The 13,561-nt window shown below is 42.0% G+C and overlaps 1 protein-coding gene and 1 long non-coding RNA gene across 2 annotated transcripts in view; both read right to left on the bottom strand.

The window, feature by feature from the left end:
• Nucleotides 1–10,960, bottom strand: part of ZC2HC1A (zinc finger C2HC-type containing 1A) — a 31,775-nt gene extending 20,815 nt beyond the window's left edge. Inside the window, exon 1 of the mRNA XM_048286342.1 lies at nucleotides 10,843–10,960. Coding sequence (XP_048142299.1) covers nucleotides 10,843–10,945 — 103 coding nt within the window. The 5' untranslated portion in view covers nucleotides 10,946–10,960. The remainder of the gene's footprint in view (nucleotides 1–10,842) is intronic.
• On the bottom strand, nucleotides 6,942–9,381 carry LOC125316930. Its single transcript, XR_007199915.1, has 2 exons — nucleotides 7,609–9,381; nucleotides 6,942–7,131 (listed from the first exon to the last, which is right to left on the bottom strand). It is a non-coding gene; the product is annotated as an uncharacterized LOC125316930 (long non-coding RNA).
• Nucleotides 10,961–13,561: the final 2,601 nt, after the last annotated feature.

The following is a 13,561-nucleotide window of genomic DNA, read 5'->3' as shown; positions in this document are numbered from 1 at the left end:
AGAAGTGTTTCTGATGTTGCTATTCAAGCACTGGTAACAAAAATGTAAACAGCATACTTGACATACAGCAGATCCACAGAACCAGACAAAAGACCAACAAGTCGAAGTATCAGACCTATGCAAGCAAATATATTTATATAGCATGCATTATGCAACGGAGTCGTGGCAAAACTTTTATTTCCCAATAAAAGGCATCTAGTATATCTAGTACTATACCAGAGGAATGCAGGGATATTTTTATATCGTGTATCCATCAAGACAGAGGCAGTAAGTTCAGATTAATTTTGAGACTTACTAGTAGCTTTCTCTGTACTCAATCTGACAATTGCAGACAATGTGACTGCCTCTATTTAAACCACATTAAAATAAAAACACTTCAAATTGACTTGTATTTTAGGCAAAGCAGCATCTTAAAAACTAACAAAGTTATCAGCATAGCAATGTTCACTGATTTGATCAGCTTTTGTTCCCAGTTTCCCAGTGGAAAATTGTTTTCCACCTAAACATACACACTTGCTAACTAAGTGTACGACCAGTCCTAAAAAAAGGAATAATTTCATGAAATACTTCACAGCAAACAAACAGACAGATTCAAGCAGGTAGTTCCCACTGAAAACCTTTTCCGAAATGCAAAGATTAAAACTGAGTGAGATTTCTACTAACAATAAAGAACTATTGTCTACTTTTGACTTTTTCAATAACTTAAAGCAAATCCATCACCAGTATGTAACTACACACAATGTGTTAGTTGTATGAACATAATATGGAGTACAATGCATTTTAAGAATTATAAATCACAAGAAAAGTGCAGTTTAAAACATGTATGTTCATACCTTTAATTAATTTATATACCTTTTCCATGTAGATATGAATAAGCCTGTCCTTACAACAGCATAGCAGGACTGCACTGACAGTAGCCAAATTTTACAACTTGAAGTCATAATCAAACTTCCTTTTGTGCCACCTAAATATCTGTGCATTTAGATGTACACAAGTAGGAGAAGTAGGAAAAATGCAAAACATGGAGATAAATCTTGGTTTTCTTCTATTCTTGCATTTGAATTATACTTGAACGCTATGAAGATTTACTATGAACTTATTTTTTAACTGTATTTTTTGAATGTCTTTTTTAAAAAATCATGTGTGAAAATTTTTCCATAGGTCTGTTTTATTAAATCCACAAGTCTGAGCACATGAACACTGGTACAAAGCTTAGATAGCTGGGAACCTGCCCTCAACACTGATCTGAAGGGTAAGAAGCCATGGTTGTAAGCTTTTCTCAATTATTCCACTCAAAAATACCAGGCATGCACAGATTTGTTTGTTTATTTCATGGCTTCATTCTTCATCCCTAGCACTCTTACTAATGATAACCTACATCACTGCAAACTCACTTCTGCTAAAGAGTTCAACTTCTTTTTATGACACCATTCTAATACAACCCTCAGCTTTGCAGAAACAAGTGAGAGGCATTTCCCAAACCCACAAAGTGACACTGTCTGTGTCTTCAACAAATTAGCTGAAATAAATCAGAACTAGTGATCTTGAAATAAGGTATACAGTATATGATTAAGGATTTGGCTGAGAAGATAATTCATTCAAATACCTGCCTTTTTAAAAGAAGCTACATGCCCCACAGTTTTCTTCTGTGTTCACTGAACTCTAGAATTTGAGCTGGTGTTTAAATTCCACATTAAAAGAAGCAGACTTGGTAGTTGCTCACCTGAACAAGCAGTATTTACATACGACGTATCAATGCACAAAGAATGCCAATTACCACTTAGTGCAGCTACAGTTACAGAGCTGGATTTCCTCACAGCATTCCTACCCTCCCTTGTTGCTGGCAGGTAATCACATTTGCCTAGAGCTATTTCTACTGCCAACCCCTCCCATGTAACACAAATCACTGACCCAAAGCACGTAAGGAAGTTATTTAAAAAAATGAAAGTTCCTGAAGTTTTGTTGAAAATGGGAAGCCAAGTGTCCTTTATATTTGCATACTTACCCCTTCATCTTTTTAATTCCTCTGTGATTTTCCTCACTTTCAAAGTAAAAAAAAAAACAAACCCAAACTAACAAACCAAAACCACAAAACCTTAACATTTCTCTCTAGGAGTCCATGAGTCTTCCCTCACAGAAGGGTTAGCAATGTTATCTGATAACTTAAAATAACACAAAATCTGATAAATTAAAAGAAAGACATGGGAATAAAATTGTGAAAGTTGCAATTGAGTTAATTTTGGCTTTGTTTATTTTTTAAAAAGACATTCATGTGTGATCTCTATTGCAATTTTTTTCCTGAAAAATGTTAACCGAAGTGGTTTTTAATTTGGGATGCACTGGGGGGAGTAGGTTTAAAAAAAAGAAACACTCAAATCAGGAAACAGAAGGAAGATATGCTTGATAAATTGGTCTGAGAATAGAAACTGGTAGTAAGATAGTTTCATGGCAATTTTCTTCAGTCGGTAAATTTAGCAACAATGCAGGACTTCTTTTTAAAATCATTTTGGTTATACAGCCACAGGAAACCCAAGATCCAGCAGGTACACTTCTTCTCCTTTTTACCAACTTTAATACCGCTAATCACCAGCAGTTTAGATGCTTGTATTAAACATGAATGTAGTTAACTTGAAGAAGGATTGAAATAATTACTACTGCTTATCTAATCAAAACACATCTAGAGAAAAGATAAATATGATCAAAAATGTTATGTGAATACCACAGAAGTGGTATTTCAGTGGAAGTGATGACAGAACTACAATACAGAGCTTTACACCCTATTCTACTGCCTGCCTGAGACCAGGTCTCAGATAAAAACAAAGTGTACAGCCTAGTATGATGCTGGGTTTCTGACCTAAACAACCAGACTGGAAGCAGCAGGATATACTACAATAATCTTATCATTTGTGTTTATTAACTGCCCCTGTCAGGGCTCCTCCTCCTCCTCCCGCTATTACAGCTGGTGATGGGGTCCGCGGCTCTAACCCAGGAAGAGGTGACCGGTCCGGGGAGATGGTCCCGAAAGGAATCGCCTTCCCGGGGTCCGGTGTCTTCCCTCAGCTGCTGGCAGAGGAGCCCTTGCAGAAGCTGTCAGCTCTTTAGTGATTATCAGCTCGTGATTCCAGCTCAGCTCTGCAGGGCAGCCTCCAGGCCAAGCCAGACCAGACAGAGAGACGAGAAGGCTCGTGTGGCTGGTTCCGCACAGAAGGTAGCTTTATTGTGGGTCCCCTCCGGCGAAGGGAAGGCCAGGGACGAGAACCCTCTCTCTCACAGGGGCCCATTGGGCTTGCTTTTATAGGGATACAGGGGATCAATAAAGGCCAATGGGTTACAGGGGATCTGGGATGGGAACACACCAATGGGTTACGACGAAATCTGCATAGTGTCTCCTAAAGGATTGTGGGTCTGTCTTTTCTCGACGTGACCAAAGAAGTGGTTGCCTTTCCAGGGAGTCCTGCTGGGCGATTGTGAAATCTTTTATCTCAGCAGAGATCCCTCCAGGGCAAGGGCTGGGCATACCCCACATCCCGCTACTTCCAAATCACTGGGTTTGTACCTACACAAGTTATCACACACATTCCTTCTGAGTATGGTCACAGTCTAGTTGCCTATACTTTCTGATCTTGAAGTTAAGAGTTTAGCTGTAAAGTCTGAGTGGACCACTAAGTCTGACAGTACAGCTATACAGGCAGTCTCAAGATGTATCAAGGTGCTTTCAATATTATAGATAAGTTTAGACTTCCTTGAAACCTAGATTTCCAGGGAACAACAACTTTTTTTCCTCTCCTCTCATATTCAAATACCACAATTGATTTACAGCAGAAAGGGCAAGCTGACAGTTCTCAGTCTACCTATCTCAGTACAGCATGTAGATCCCATCAATATAAACAGGTTCGATCGGACACAGTCACAGCCATAGCACTTGCTCTTGCTGCCATGTTTACAAATAAAGCAGTTGTGTTAATAGACCTAGAGGGAGAGGAAGTCCTCAGTATTGCTGAACAGCTAATAACTGAAGTTTTGTTACACTTTTCTCTTTTGGAGAGCTCTATCTAGCCAAGTATGTGTGTGCATTTAGACATAAATTGCAGAAACAAGACTGCACTTCATAACAGTATTTTGTCATGCTGTAAAATCTGTCTGACTGCCCTTCAAAATCTTTTATTTATCTACAGCAGTGACAGTACTAAACTATTTGGGCCAGAAAACTGTGATAATCAGAATCATCAAGCCTCTCTGAATTCAAACGTGCAGAAACATGCTGGTACAATTCCCTGCCTTGGGACTAGGTACCCGTTTGAAGCCAGTAAGTAATCTCGAAGTGTTGAAAGTTGTTGAAAGTCCTCCACTTGAAGAGCACTTGCCAAATTCTTTTGCAAAACTGTATTTATTGCTTTTAGCATAACTCCATTCTCATCTCCAAAAGCAAGGTATTTTTCACTTAAGAGTTGCACATATTTATGGTACAATAAAAAATGCAGTTCATTTCCCACATTAGTTAGAATCTGTATCAGCAAGCCACAGCGTATGGTTCTCTAAGTCTGCCCAGTCTTTAACGTATGTCCAATAATCAATAATGACTGGATTATACTTTTTTAATAAACATATTAAATAACTGTAGCCTAACTAATGGCAAATACTGCAAATCAGAGCCACCTAAAAATTACACCAATGCAGTGAGACAGGTAGGGAACACTTCACAGAATCATAGAATTGTTTGGGTTGGAAGGGGACCTTGAAGATTATCTAGTTCCAAACCCCCTCCTATGTGTAGGAACACCTTCAACTGGACCAGGTTGCACAGACCCTTGAACATTTCTTTAAACAGCCAAAAACAATATAGAGCATTAATTTTTTAAAAGAAGTTTGAAAGAGAATTAAAAATCATAATGAAAATATGAATGTACCAAAGTAGGAAAAAAGTATTCCAATAATGACCTAAGTTTTGCAAATTTGCATTAAGTTTGCCAAAAGGAGTTTTGAAAGGCAAATGCAACTCAGGCGAATACACTGACTGTAATTCTTAACAACAGGCAGTACTTGCCATACTTCAGTCAAGTCTGCTTGATAAATGATGACGTGTATGTTTTAGCCCACCAAGCACATCCCTTCTCCTCTGCTATTCTGCAGTTTGCATGAAAGAGACAAAGGAAGAGGAAATCATAGCAAGCCCTGCCTCTTAGTATTCAACTATTCATATACTTTGAAATTTTTAAGCAGCTAAGTTTTCACAATTGTCTAACAAATAGTAAATCAATCTACTTTTATCCATCTACTCCCAATTTTAGAGGAAAGCCTCATGAATTCTTCTCTACTCCTGTATTGACAATCTTGTATGAACCTGTCACTTCTGCTTCAAAAAGACAACAAAAAGCATTGTAGCATCCATTCCTTTGAGTTGAAAAGACTTTCATAGTACCTCTGCACGTTTTTATATCAGCTTTTCATCCTGACAATGAAAATGCATTATATTTGTCAAAAAATGTGTTATTGCACTGTACATGAATGAGTCTGATGATGGGGAGTTTGGTTTTAGTTCCTTGAAAATAACGTATCAAGGCAAGACCCATTGCCTCAAAGTGACAGCCTGGAGGAGGATTCTATACAGGTTTTTTTTGTGACTGAGAAATGAATTGCATGCAGTCAAGAATGACTGTAACAGCAGCACACACACAACTCACATCATGGTGTACTCCCCTTTACTACAACTGTCTGTCCTTCTTTCCTTCCTTCCTCCCTTCCATGAAGCATGACTTTTAATATGAAAACATGCCAGTCACATTATACATCCTTAAAAGTAACCAGCTCTCCTGGACTCCTCTCTATGGCCATATCTCATGGGACTCTTGCAAGCAGATCCCTAAAGTCTCAGCCTGTTCTCCTGAACTCTGGGGCTGCGGTCCTGCTATGTACCCAGCTCCCTCCTCTCAGAATCCTGAATTCAACCATCCTATAGTCACTGGAGGAAAGGCTGCTGACATCTCACATGTCTGTACACATGAAGTACTGCAGGACTGCTTCCCCTTGTCAGCTCCTTGATCACCTGGGTCAGGAATTTGTCATCCATGTATACCAGAAGCCTCCTAGCTGCTTGTGCCTTGCTGATTTGTCCCTCCAGCATATTAGTTTCTCCAGAGGTTAAAGTCTCTCATGAGGACCAGGGCCTGTGAATGCATGGCTCCCTCCAATTATGAGGGAGACCTCATATTTTTCTGATCAAGTGGCTTTTAGCAGACAGCCACAACACCTTTTCCCACACTGGTCTGCCTGCTAACCCTGATTCATACTCCCCCAGGTGGTTCTAAAGCAAAGCTCCGTTGCATTCTCACTGCTCTCCCACATAAAGGGCAACTTCCCCCCTTGCTGTCCAGCTGGCTCTTCCTGAAGAGCCTGTACTCATCCACCACAGCACTGCAGTCCTGTGAGCTGTCCTACCACCTACACATGATCCCAACTAGATCCTAGCCCTGCAACTGAGTGCAGACCTCCAATTCCTCCCATTTGTTCCCATACTGAGTATTAATGTCGGCATTCTAAAGAGTCACTCAGTCATGACAGTCATCCAGAAAAATCTATGAAACCTTGCCCTGCAAAGCCTATGGAAACACAACTAAATCAAAGGCAAATAAGCAGCACTATTTGATCAATCTGAATTCCACATATTCTGGTACTGCACTTCCCCATATCTTACCAGCCTAAACTCAGCTTTCAAGATTTTTCCTTAAGTAAAATAACCATTCATTAAAAAAATAAAAACATGACGGCTTTAAAAAGAGTAAATACATTTAGCAGTTAAAGAGTGTTAAATGTCAAAATGAGCTCACTTAACAGAGGTGCAAGTATGCCCAGTGCAAGATCAGTTCAGTGCAAAGTCACATTTATCATTGTGTTTTAATGGCTAACAGAGACAAATAACTTCTTAAAAATAATATACAATAATATTAGTTTTGCATTTCCATCTTTAATAGTTTCCCAGTTGCTGATTTAAGAACAGTGTACAATAAAACGAATTTTTTCTTCTGTTGGACAAAAGATGTACGTATTAAAAAAAAAAAAAAAGCTGAAGTCAACTGGAGCTAAAGGAAATGGCTGCCAAAGTAAGGAAGCTGCTGCATGGATCCAGTGACAACTCTAAAGGGAAAAGAACACTCACGTTAATATTATTTTTGTTTTAAAATCCAATAATTTTCTAGGCTATTAAGGAAAAAAATAAGACTGGGCATTCTGAAATTCTGTCAAAGCAAGAATAAGCACTTGCTCTCAAGAGTCACATTACTAACATTAAACCCCAAAGGAGAAATCTTGCACTGTCAGGGGTGGAGCAGGGCATTCTCAGACATTCTGCATGCCAGGGCAGGGTCCAGGGACAAACGCTACCACAGCACAGACCCCAGCTCTCAGCAGACGATGCTGTACGGAGAGACCTCGAGGACACACCCAGGCTGTTCAGAGTGCACATGCTTAATCGCAGTAGTCCCTACGCAGATCCGCAAGGGTTTGACACTGCAGGCTACTTCCTCAACAAGCAGCCACCCATCCCCTTCCCATCGCAACCAGACTTCCCTGGCTGCTCGAGCGTGGGGCTGGGCAAGCCCTGCTGTTACCTACCACAGAGAACTGGACTTCTGCCCTCGGGCACAGCTGCCCCTCTGCCCCTTATTCCTTAGGCTGGGATGGGCTGTGAACAAGTGTGGGAAGCGGCATTTAGCTGGCTCAAGCAGCTGTTGTCGGCATCCTCCCAGAAAAAACAGACTGGAGAGAAGCCGATCGATCAAACACCACCACTGGACTGTTCTGGCTTAAATGAAGTCAGGAATTCAGTGCTTGGCTCCATCTCGCTCAAGCAAAACAGAGAGCAACAAACACGCCAGTGTGACAGCTTTTTTTCTTGACATCCAGCAGTGAAAGCAACAAGAATATGTTGATCCATCAAAAACGGTCCTGAAATTCAGCACATGGTGAACTACTCATGAATGGATTTTTAAGCTCACCTTAGAGATCACTACATTTTCAGACAGAGCCAGCCTATTGCTCTATTTTCATCAGTAAATTAAACGAAAATTGAAAAACAGCTGAACAGTACACAGACTACAAAGTAACAAATGCTAGTGACTTTAGACTTAATATCAGATTTGTCACCTGTAATGACAAGCATGCACTCATTACTTTTACAAAACTTTAAAGGTACAAATTTGACTCAATCTAGTAATATAACAATACTGATAAAAAAAAAGAAGTATTAAAGCAACAGCTTTAAAGGAGCAACAAAAGTAAATTTTAGAAGAAACTTTTAAGTGACACAGAAACCTACTTTGCCATTTCACAAAACATTTAAACTTGCGCAGAGTGAGAAAATGCAACTGCAACACTGAAAATATTATTTAGCGTTTAAAATGTCATTAATGCAGCTCCACATGCCAAGTATTACATATTCATCTCTCCACTTTCTGGAAAGGATCATTATAAACTGGGTAGAGTTCTTTCTTATTAACAGCACGCTTATATAAACCAAAATAAAACAGATCTTTCATCTATAATGCTGAGCTTCAGCAAAGCAAAAGCACCAGATTCTGAGGCTGGAAAGTCCCAGACAACCATCTTGAGCTGAGGGGGTCTGAGACAGTCATAGACATAGCAAGAGACTGCTGTCAACAGATAAGTCCTGCCCTTCCCCACAACCATGTCCCTCGCACACACAGCTGCCAAGCACCTACTGCACCAGTCAGCTCTGGGAAATGATTTTATTAAGCACTAATATAACGAGGCAGCACGCTGAGCCAGATTTCAGAAGCTGCCCATACTTCTATGTCAGATGGGTATGACACTGCAATTGTGCATCCAAACACAAATTTAATCAAAGATGGCAACCAGTAAGGCTATTCTGGGTTGCCAATGGAGCAATGACTGAATAAAAACATAATACCTAATGAAATAACTTATTATTATTATTATTATTATTATTATCATTGGCTTTGCCTACATTTTTTCTGTCCTACGCTGACCTTTCTACAAAAACTTAATCTGAGCCTAAGCTAATATGCATGAAGAGAGACAGCCTCAACTGAAAAACTAAATAAAAGCAAACCCACTTGCTTCAAATATTTGGAAGCAGAATGGGAAGTATTTTATTTTGTTGCAGTTTTTAAAAAATAAAAACATGGCACAAAATGACCCATAAAAATGTAGAAAATTGTTTTTCAGTTTCAAGAACTTTTGCATTCAAGGATGCTGGATAACAGTGTGAGATATGAGTGTTCTCAAGGCAAGGACAACAGGAGTTTTAGACATGACTTATTTTCTGTGGTATTCTGAAATTAATCTCTAGTGTTCAGCTCTAGCTTTTGAAAGTACTTGCAAGAAAAGGTTCAGTAAAACATGAGATTTCACCTATTTAGCAGTTCTTCCTCCCTCCACTTCCAGTACCTTCTGAAAAACAAACAAGATATAAACCATTTCCAACAAAGTCAGAAACTGGACAAATTTTATTGAAAAAAATCACAAGTTTTTTCAGCATTCTGCTGTTATCTGTACATCTACTTTCCTCCTATCCTCTGTAATGAAGGTGCTAGAGCTTACACAACACAGCAAGCATAGCTGGCCTTGGTAAATTAGCACACAGCCAAATCAATTGATAGATAGACTGCAGATGATGTACAGTCTCAAATGCAAACACATAGCTTACTCAAAATTAAGGCAAACTCTCCCCTTTTGGAGAGGTAACATACAATTGTCCTGAGAGCTGGAATGCCTGACAAGGCATTATTTGATAAACACTGGACATCACCTTTCAAATTTCAAAGGCATTAACAGGCAGCAAAGAAAGCCAAGTGAATAAAAGAAATCGCTTGGGATTTTAATGCCAAATTATGTCCAAATTTAAGAGTCTTGCTGAAGTCACTAGGCACAAGATTAGGGTCTGATTACTGTAAAATCTACTAAAAACAGAACACAGGTATTCTGTGAAAATTACTTCACTACTTCAACTGTTCTAGAAGGGATAAAGAACAGAGACTAGTTTGTGCTTACTCCTTTTTAGGCACTCAGTTACCTCTAGAGAAGTAGAGCACGGAAGACTTAATGACTGTGTTGTATAGTTTCTCGGAACAGGTCTCTATTTTTTTAAGTAGTACGGTTAAAGCAGCACGCAAAACGCAGTACTGACAGGCCTACCAAAATGCTCAGATTGCAAGCTGTAACTTCATGAATTCCAAGCTGGTATCTATGTTATGATGGATAACATCATCGATGAAAATGATGAGCATCGGAGAGCAAGGATATTTTCATTAATTCAAAGGGCACAGGATAAAGTTGCAAATACCCTGTCAGCAAATTCATACCCAGTTTTCTTCACCGCACTGAACATTTCCCTAGCATGATAAGAGGATCTTAACACCCACCTTAGCCATCTGTTACCACAAAAAAAGGGCTCCTGGCAAAGATGCCCGCACGCTGCGCCGCACCCCGCCCGCAGGGGCCCCGGCGAGCGGGCTCGGAGCGCGGCCGCCGCAGGGAGGGGCCGGCGGGGCTCGGTGCGGGAGCCGAGCAGCGCCCGAGACAAAGCGCGGGCAGCCCGGTCCTGCCGCCGCCCGGCCCCGCGGGCTCCGCACAGGGGCCGCTGCCTCCCGCCTTTGTTCCCTGCCCCGTCCCACGGCGCTCGCCCGCCTCAGCGCCGCCGCCCCCCAGCACTCCCGGCCGCAGGGCTCCGGGAACGGGGAAGGCGGTGGCCGGGCCCCGGCTCCCGCCGCCGCTACCGCCCGAGCACGCCCCAGCCGCAACACGAAGCACACACCCGCCTCGGCCCGGGCGCGCGTCGGCTGCCCCGGCCCTGCCGCCGCCTCTCACCTTCCAGCCCCTCCATGGCGCGCCCCGACCGCCGGCTCGGGCTGGGCTCGGTTTCCGACCGCCGCTGCTGTGGCAACGCCGCCACCTCCCGGCCCGCCAACATCCGCCGCTCCCATTGGCCGGGCGGGCGGGCGGCCACAGCCCCGGGGCGGCCTCTGCTCCCCGGCACCGCCGCCCCGCCCTGCCCGCGCCCTTCGCCCCGCCCGGCCCGCCCGCTCTGCCCGCCCGCTCTGCCCGCTCTGCCTCGGCGTCCCGACCGCGCCCCACCCGCCCGGAACCCGGCGGCCCCCGGTAGCCGCCCGTTGCCGGGGATCACAACCTCGCTCCGCCTCGCCGGGCCCGGGCGGTGTCACCCGCCCTTAGGCTGCGCCCCTAGTTGGGTCTTCCCAAGGGAGCAGGGCACCAGGTCTGGGCATCTCCCGGCAAAAACCGGGCTTATCCTGACTCAGGTGCGATCTGACGGGTCCTGAAGCCCATACGTTGAGGTTATGCTGTGATCAGGATCTCCTTCCAAGAGCAGCGCTTGTACATGAAACACAGGATCACAGAATCATTACGGTTGGAAGGGACCTCTGGGGATCATCCAGTTCCAACCCCTGCCAAGGCAGGGGCACCTGGAGCAGGTGACAGAGGAACGAGTCCAGGTGGATTTTGAATGTCTCCAGAGAGCAAGACTCCACGACCTCCCTGGACATGAAGACCAAAGCGAAGCACATAAGGAGAAATGACCATGCAGTCGACAAAGCATCTGAGCCTTCAGTCTCTGGATGGATATGGGCAGCAGCTGGGATGGTGCCAGGGACCCTCCACCCTCAGCACCCAGTAGCTGAACAGATGGGTGCTGATGTGTGGCCATATTGGGTGTCCCCCTGCTTATGGGAAAACCAGGACAACTACAGGAAAACCACAAAAAAATTGTTTTCAGGTTCGTGTCCTGAAAATAATTGCAGACAAAGGATTCCCCCACCCTTTTTTCCTCCTGTTATTTTCTTAACTGAAAAAGATGCTAATATAAGATTAGTATCTTGAGGTAATCTCCTGCTACAGGGTAACATTTGAATAATGGATGTTTTTGGGAAATAGTGCTACTAAATTGACGTTGGCTAATGAATTTAAATAATTCTTGATACATATTGAAATTCTACTGTTCCTTTTACAAAAGGTCTCTACATTTTTAGCAACCAAAACATTTCAGTATTTCTTTCTTCAAGACATTATTTTAAAATTAATTCTTAAGATCTTTTATTTGTCTTTCTTGTGGCAACATGCCATGAGCAACTAATAAAGTTTTTCTAAACTACAATAAATCTTATAGAAATTACTGCTGTCTTTACAGGCACATGCAAATAATTTCTCTTCTTATGCTAGGCAAGTTGGTTGATACAGATTCACTGCACATCTGTGAATGCAACCCAAAGAAACAATACTTAAAAACTACATTAAATTGGAGATTATGGTCATGTTGTTTTCTCTGCATCCCCTTAGCATGGAACAAATAGATCCAGATGCTGCATGCCAAACAGCCAGTATGTAAATAATGATTAATATATTATTAAAATCATCATTTGAGACCAAAACTTGGATATGTATGGTAATTGTAGCTGCAATTTTTCTAGTTAATTTAGTAAAAGTACATTTCAGATTTGCCTTTGGTCTCTAGAGTTTATGCTTATAAAATTACAGACCATGCCAGAAGTAACTAGTTTGCTGCCAAGTTGCAGAGTTCTAAACTTTGCAAACAATCCTTTACATCTTTTACACAGAACTTAAATAAGCCTATAGCTAGCAAGCATTTGCTGATAAGCTAACCATTAGGATAGTGTACCAGAAGTGCACTTCCTTTCATGCTATTTCCATATGTGGATTGCAAATTCAAAACCAGAGGAGAAGATGTTCTCAGTTTAGTGAAGGGTTTCATGTTGGAGGTGCATTTGATTTGGTTTGGGGTTTATTGTTTCTCTTTGAAATTTGAGGTTATTTATGTTAAAAACTGTGGCATGTCACAGTAAAAGTAAAAACTTCAGGTCACCCACCTTTAAGTGTCTACAATGTGGTGTTCACACCTGAGGTACCTGTCAACTCCCCAGCACAGTTTATAGAGATTTGTCTCTGTAGCTGATGTGGTGTATGGGGTCTGCTTGGCCAAATGTATTGTCTGTTCCAGGGTGAGAGACAAGTAAATAGTCAATACCTGCCTCAGAGTAGGATTCTGCTGCAGAGCTAAAAGATTCTTCTGGCTCTTGTGGCTGGTATCTGAACATTTGTTGTGCACCTATTACCATGGACAGCATACTTTAAAGGACTCCTGATGCTGAAAAGTAGCTGTCTTTTAACTGTATTGTCTGTGTGGGGAATAGGGGACTAGTCCTCTGTGATCATAGCCACTGTATTACATGAATGCCTTCATAAATTTGCCTTCATACTGAAAAAAACCCCAAGCCTGTATTTTCCTTCTGTAGAACTACCATGCCAAACTCATGGCTTTGATGCAATGACATTCCTCTAACATTCAGGATTTTTTTTTCCAAACCATATGCTAAATTTGGCAATTGCTACTTAGCACCATGTATGCTTGTGCCAACATTTATTTCTGGCTTACATATTTTATTGTTTACCTCTTTGATGCATTTATAGGGAATTAACATCCATTCTGTTTCAGTATTTGGCTTGTTAGCTGTCTTGGGGTGACTTGATGTTGTATTCCCTATTGCTGCACTAT

This window comes from Corvus hawaiiensis, chromosome 26 (assembly GCF_020740725.1).
Source record: "Corvus hawaiiensis isolate bCorHaw1 chromosome 26, bCorHaw1.pri.cur, whole genome shotgun sequence".
Classification (NCBI taxonomy): Eukaryota; Metazoa; Chordata; class Aves; order Passeriformes; family Corvidae; genus Corvus; species Corvus hawaiiensis.
This window is presented reverse-complemented; position numbering and strand designations above follow the sequence as displayed.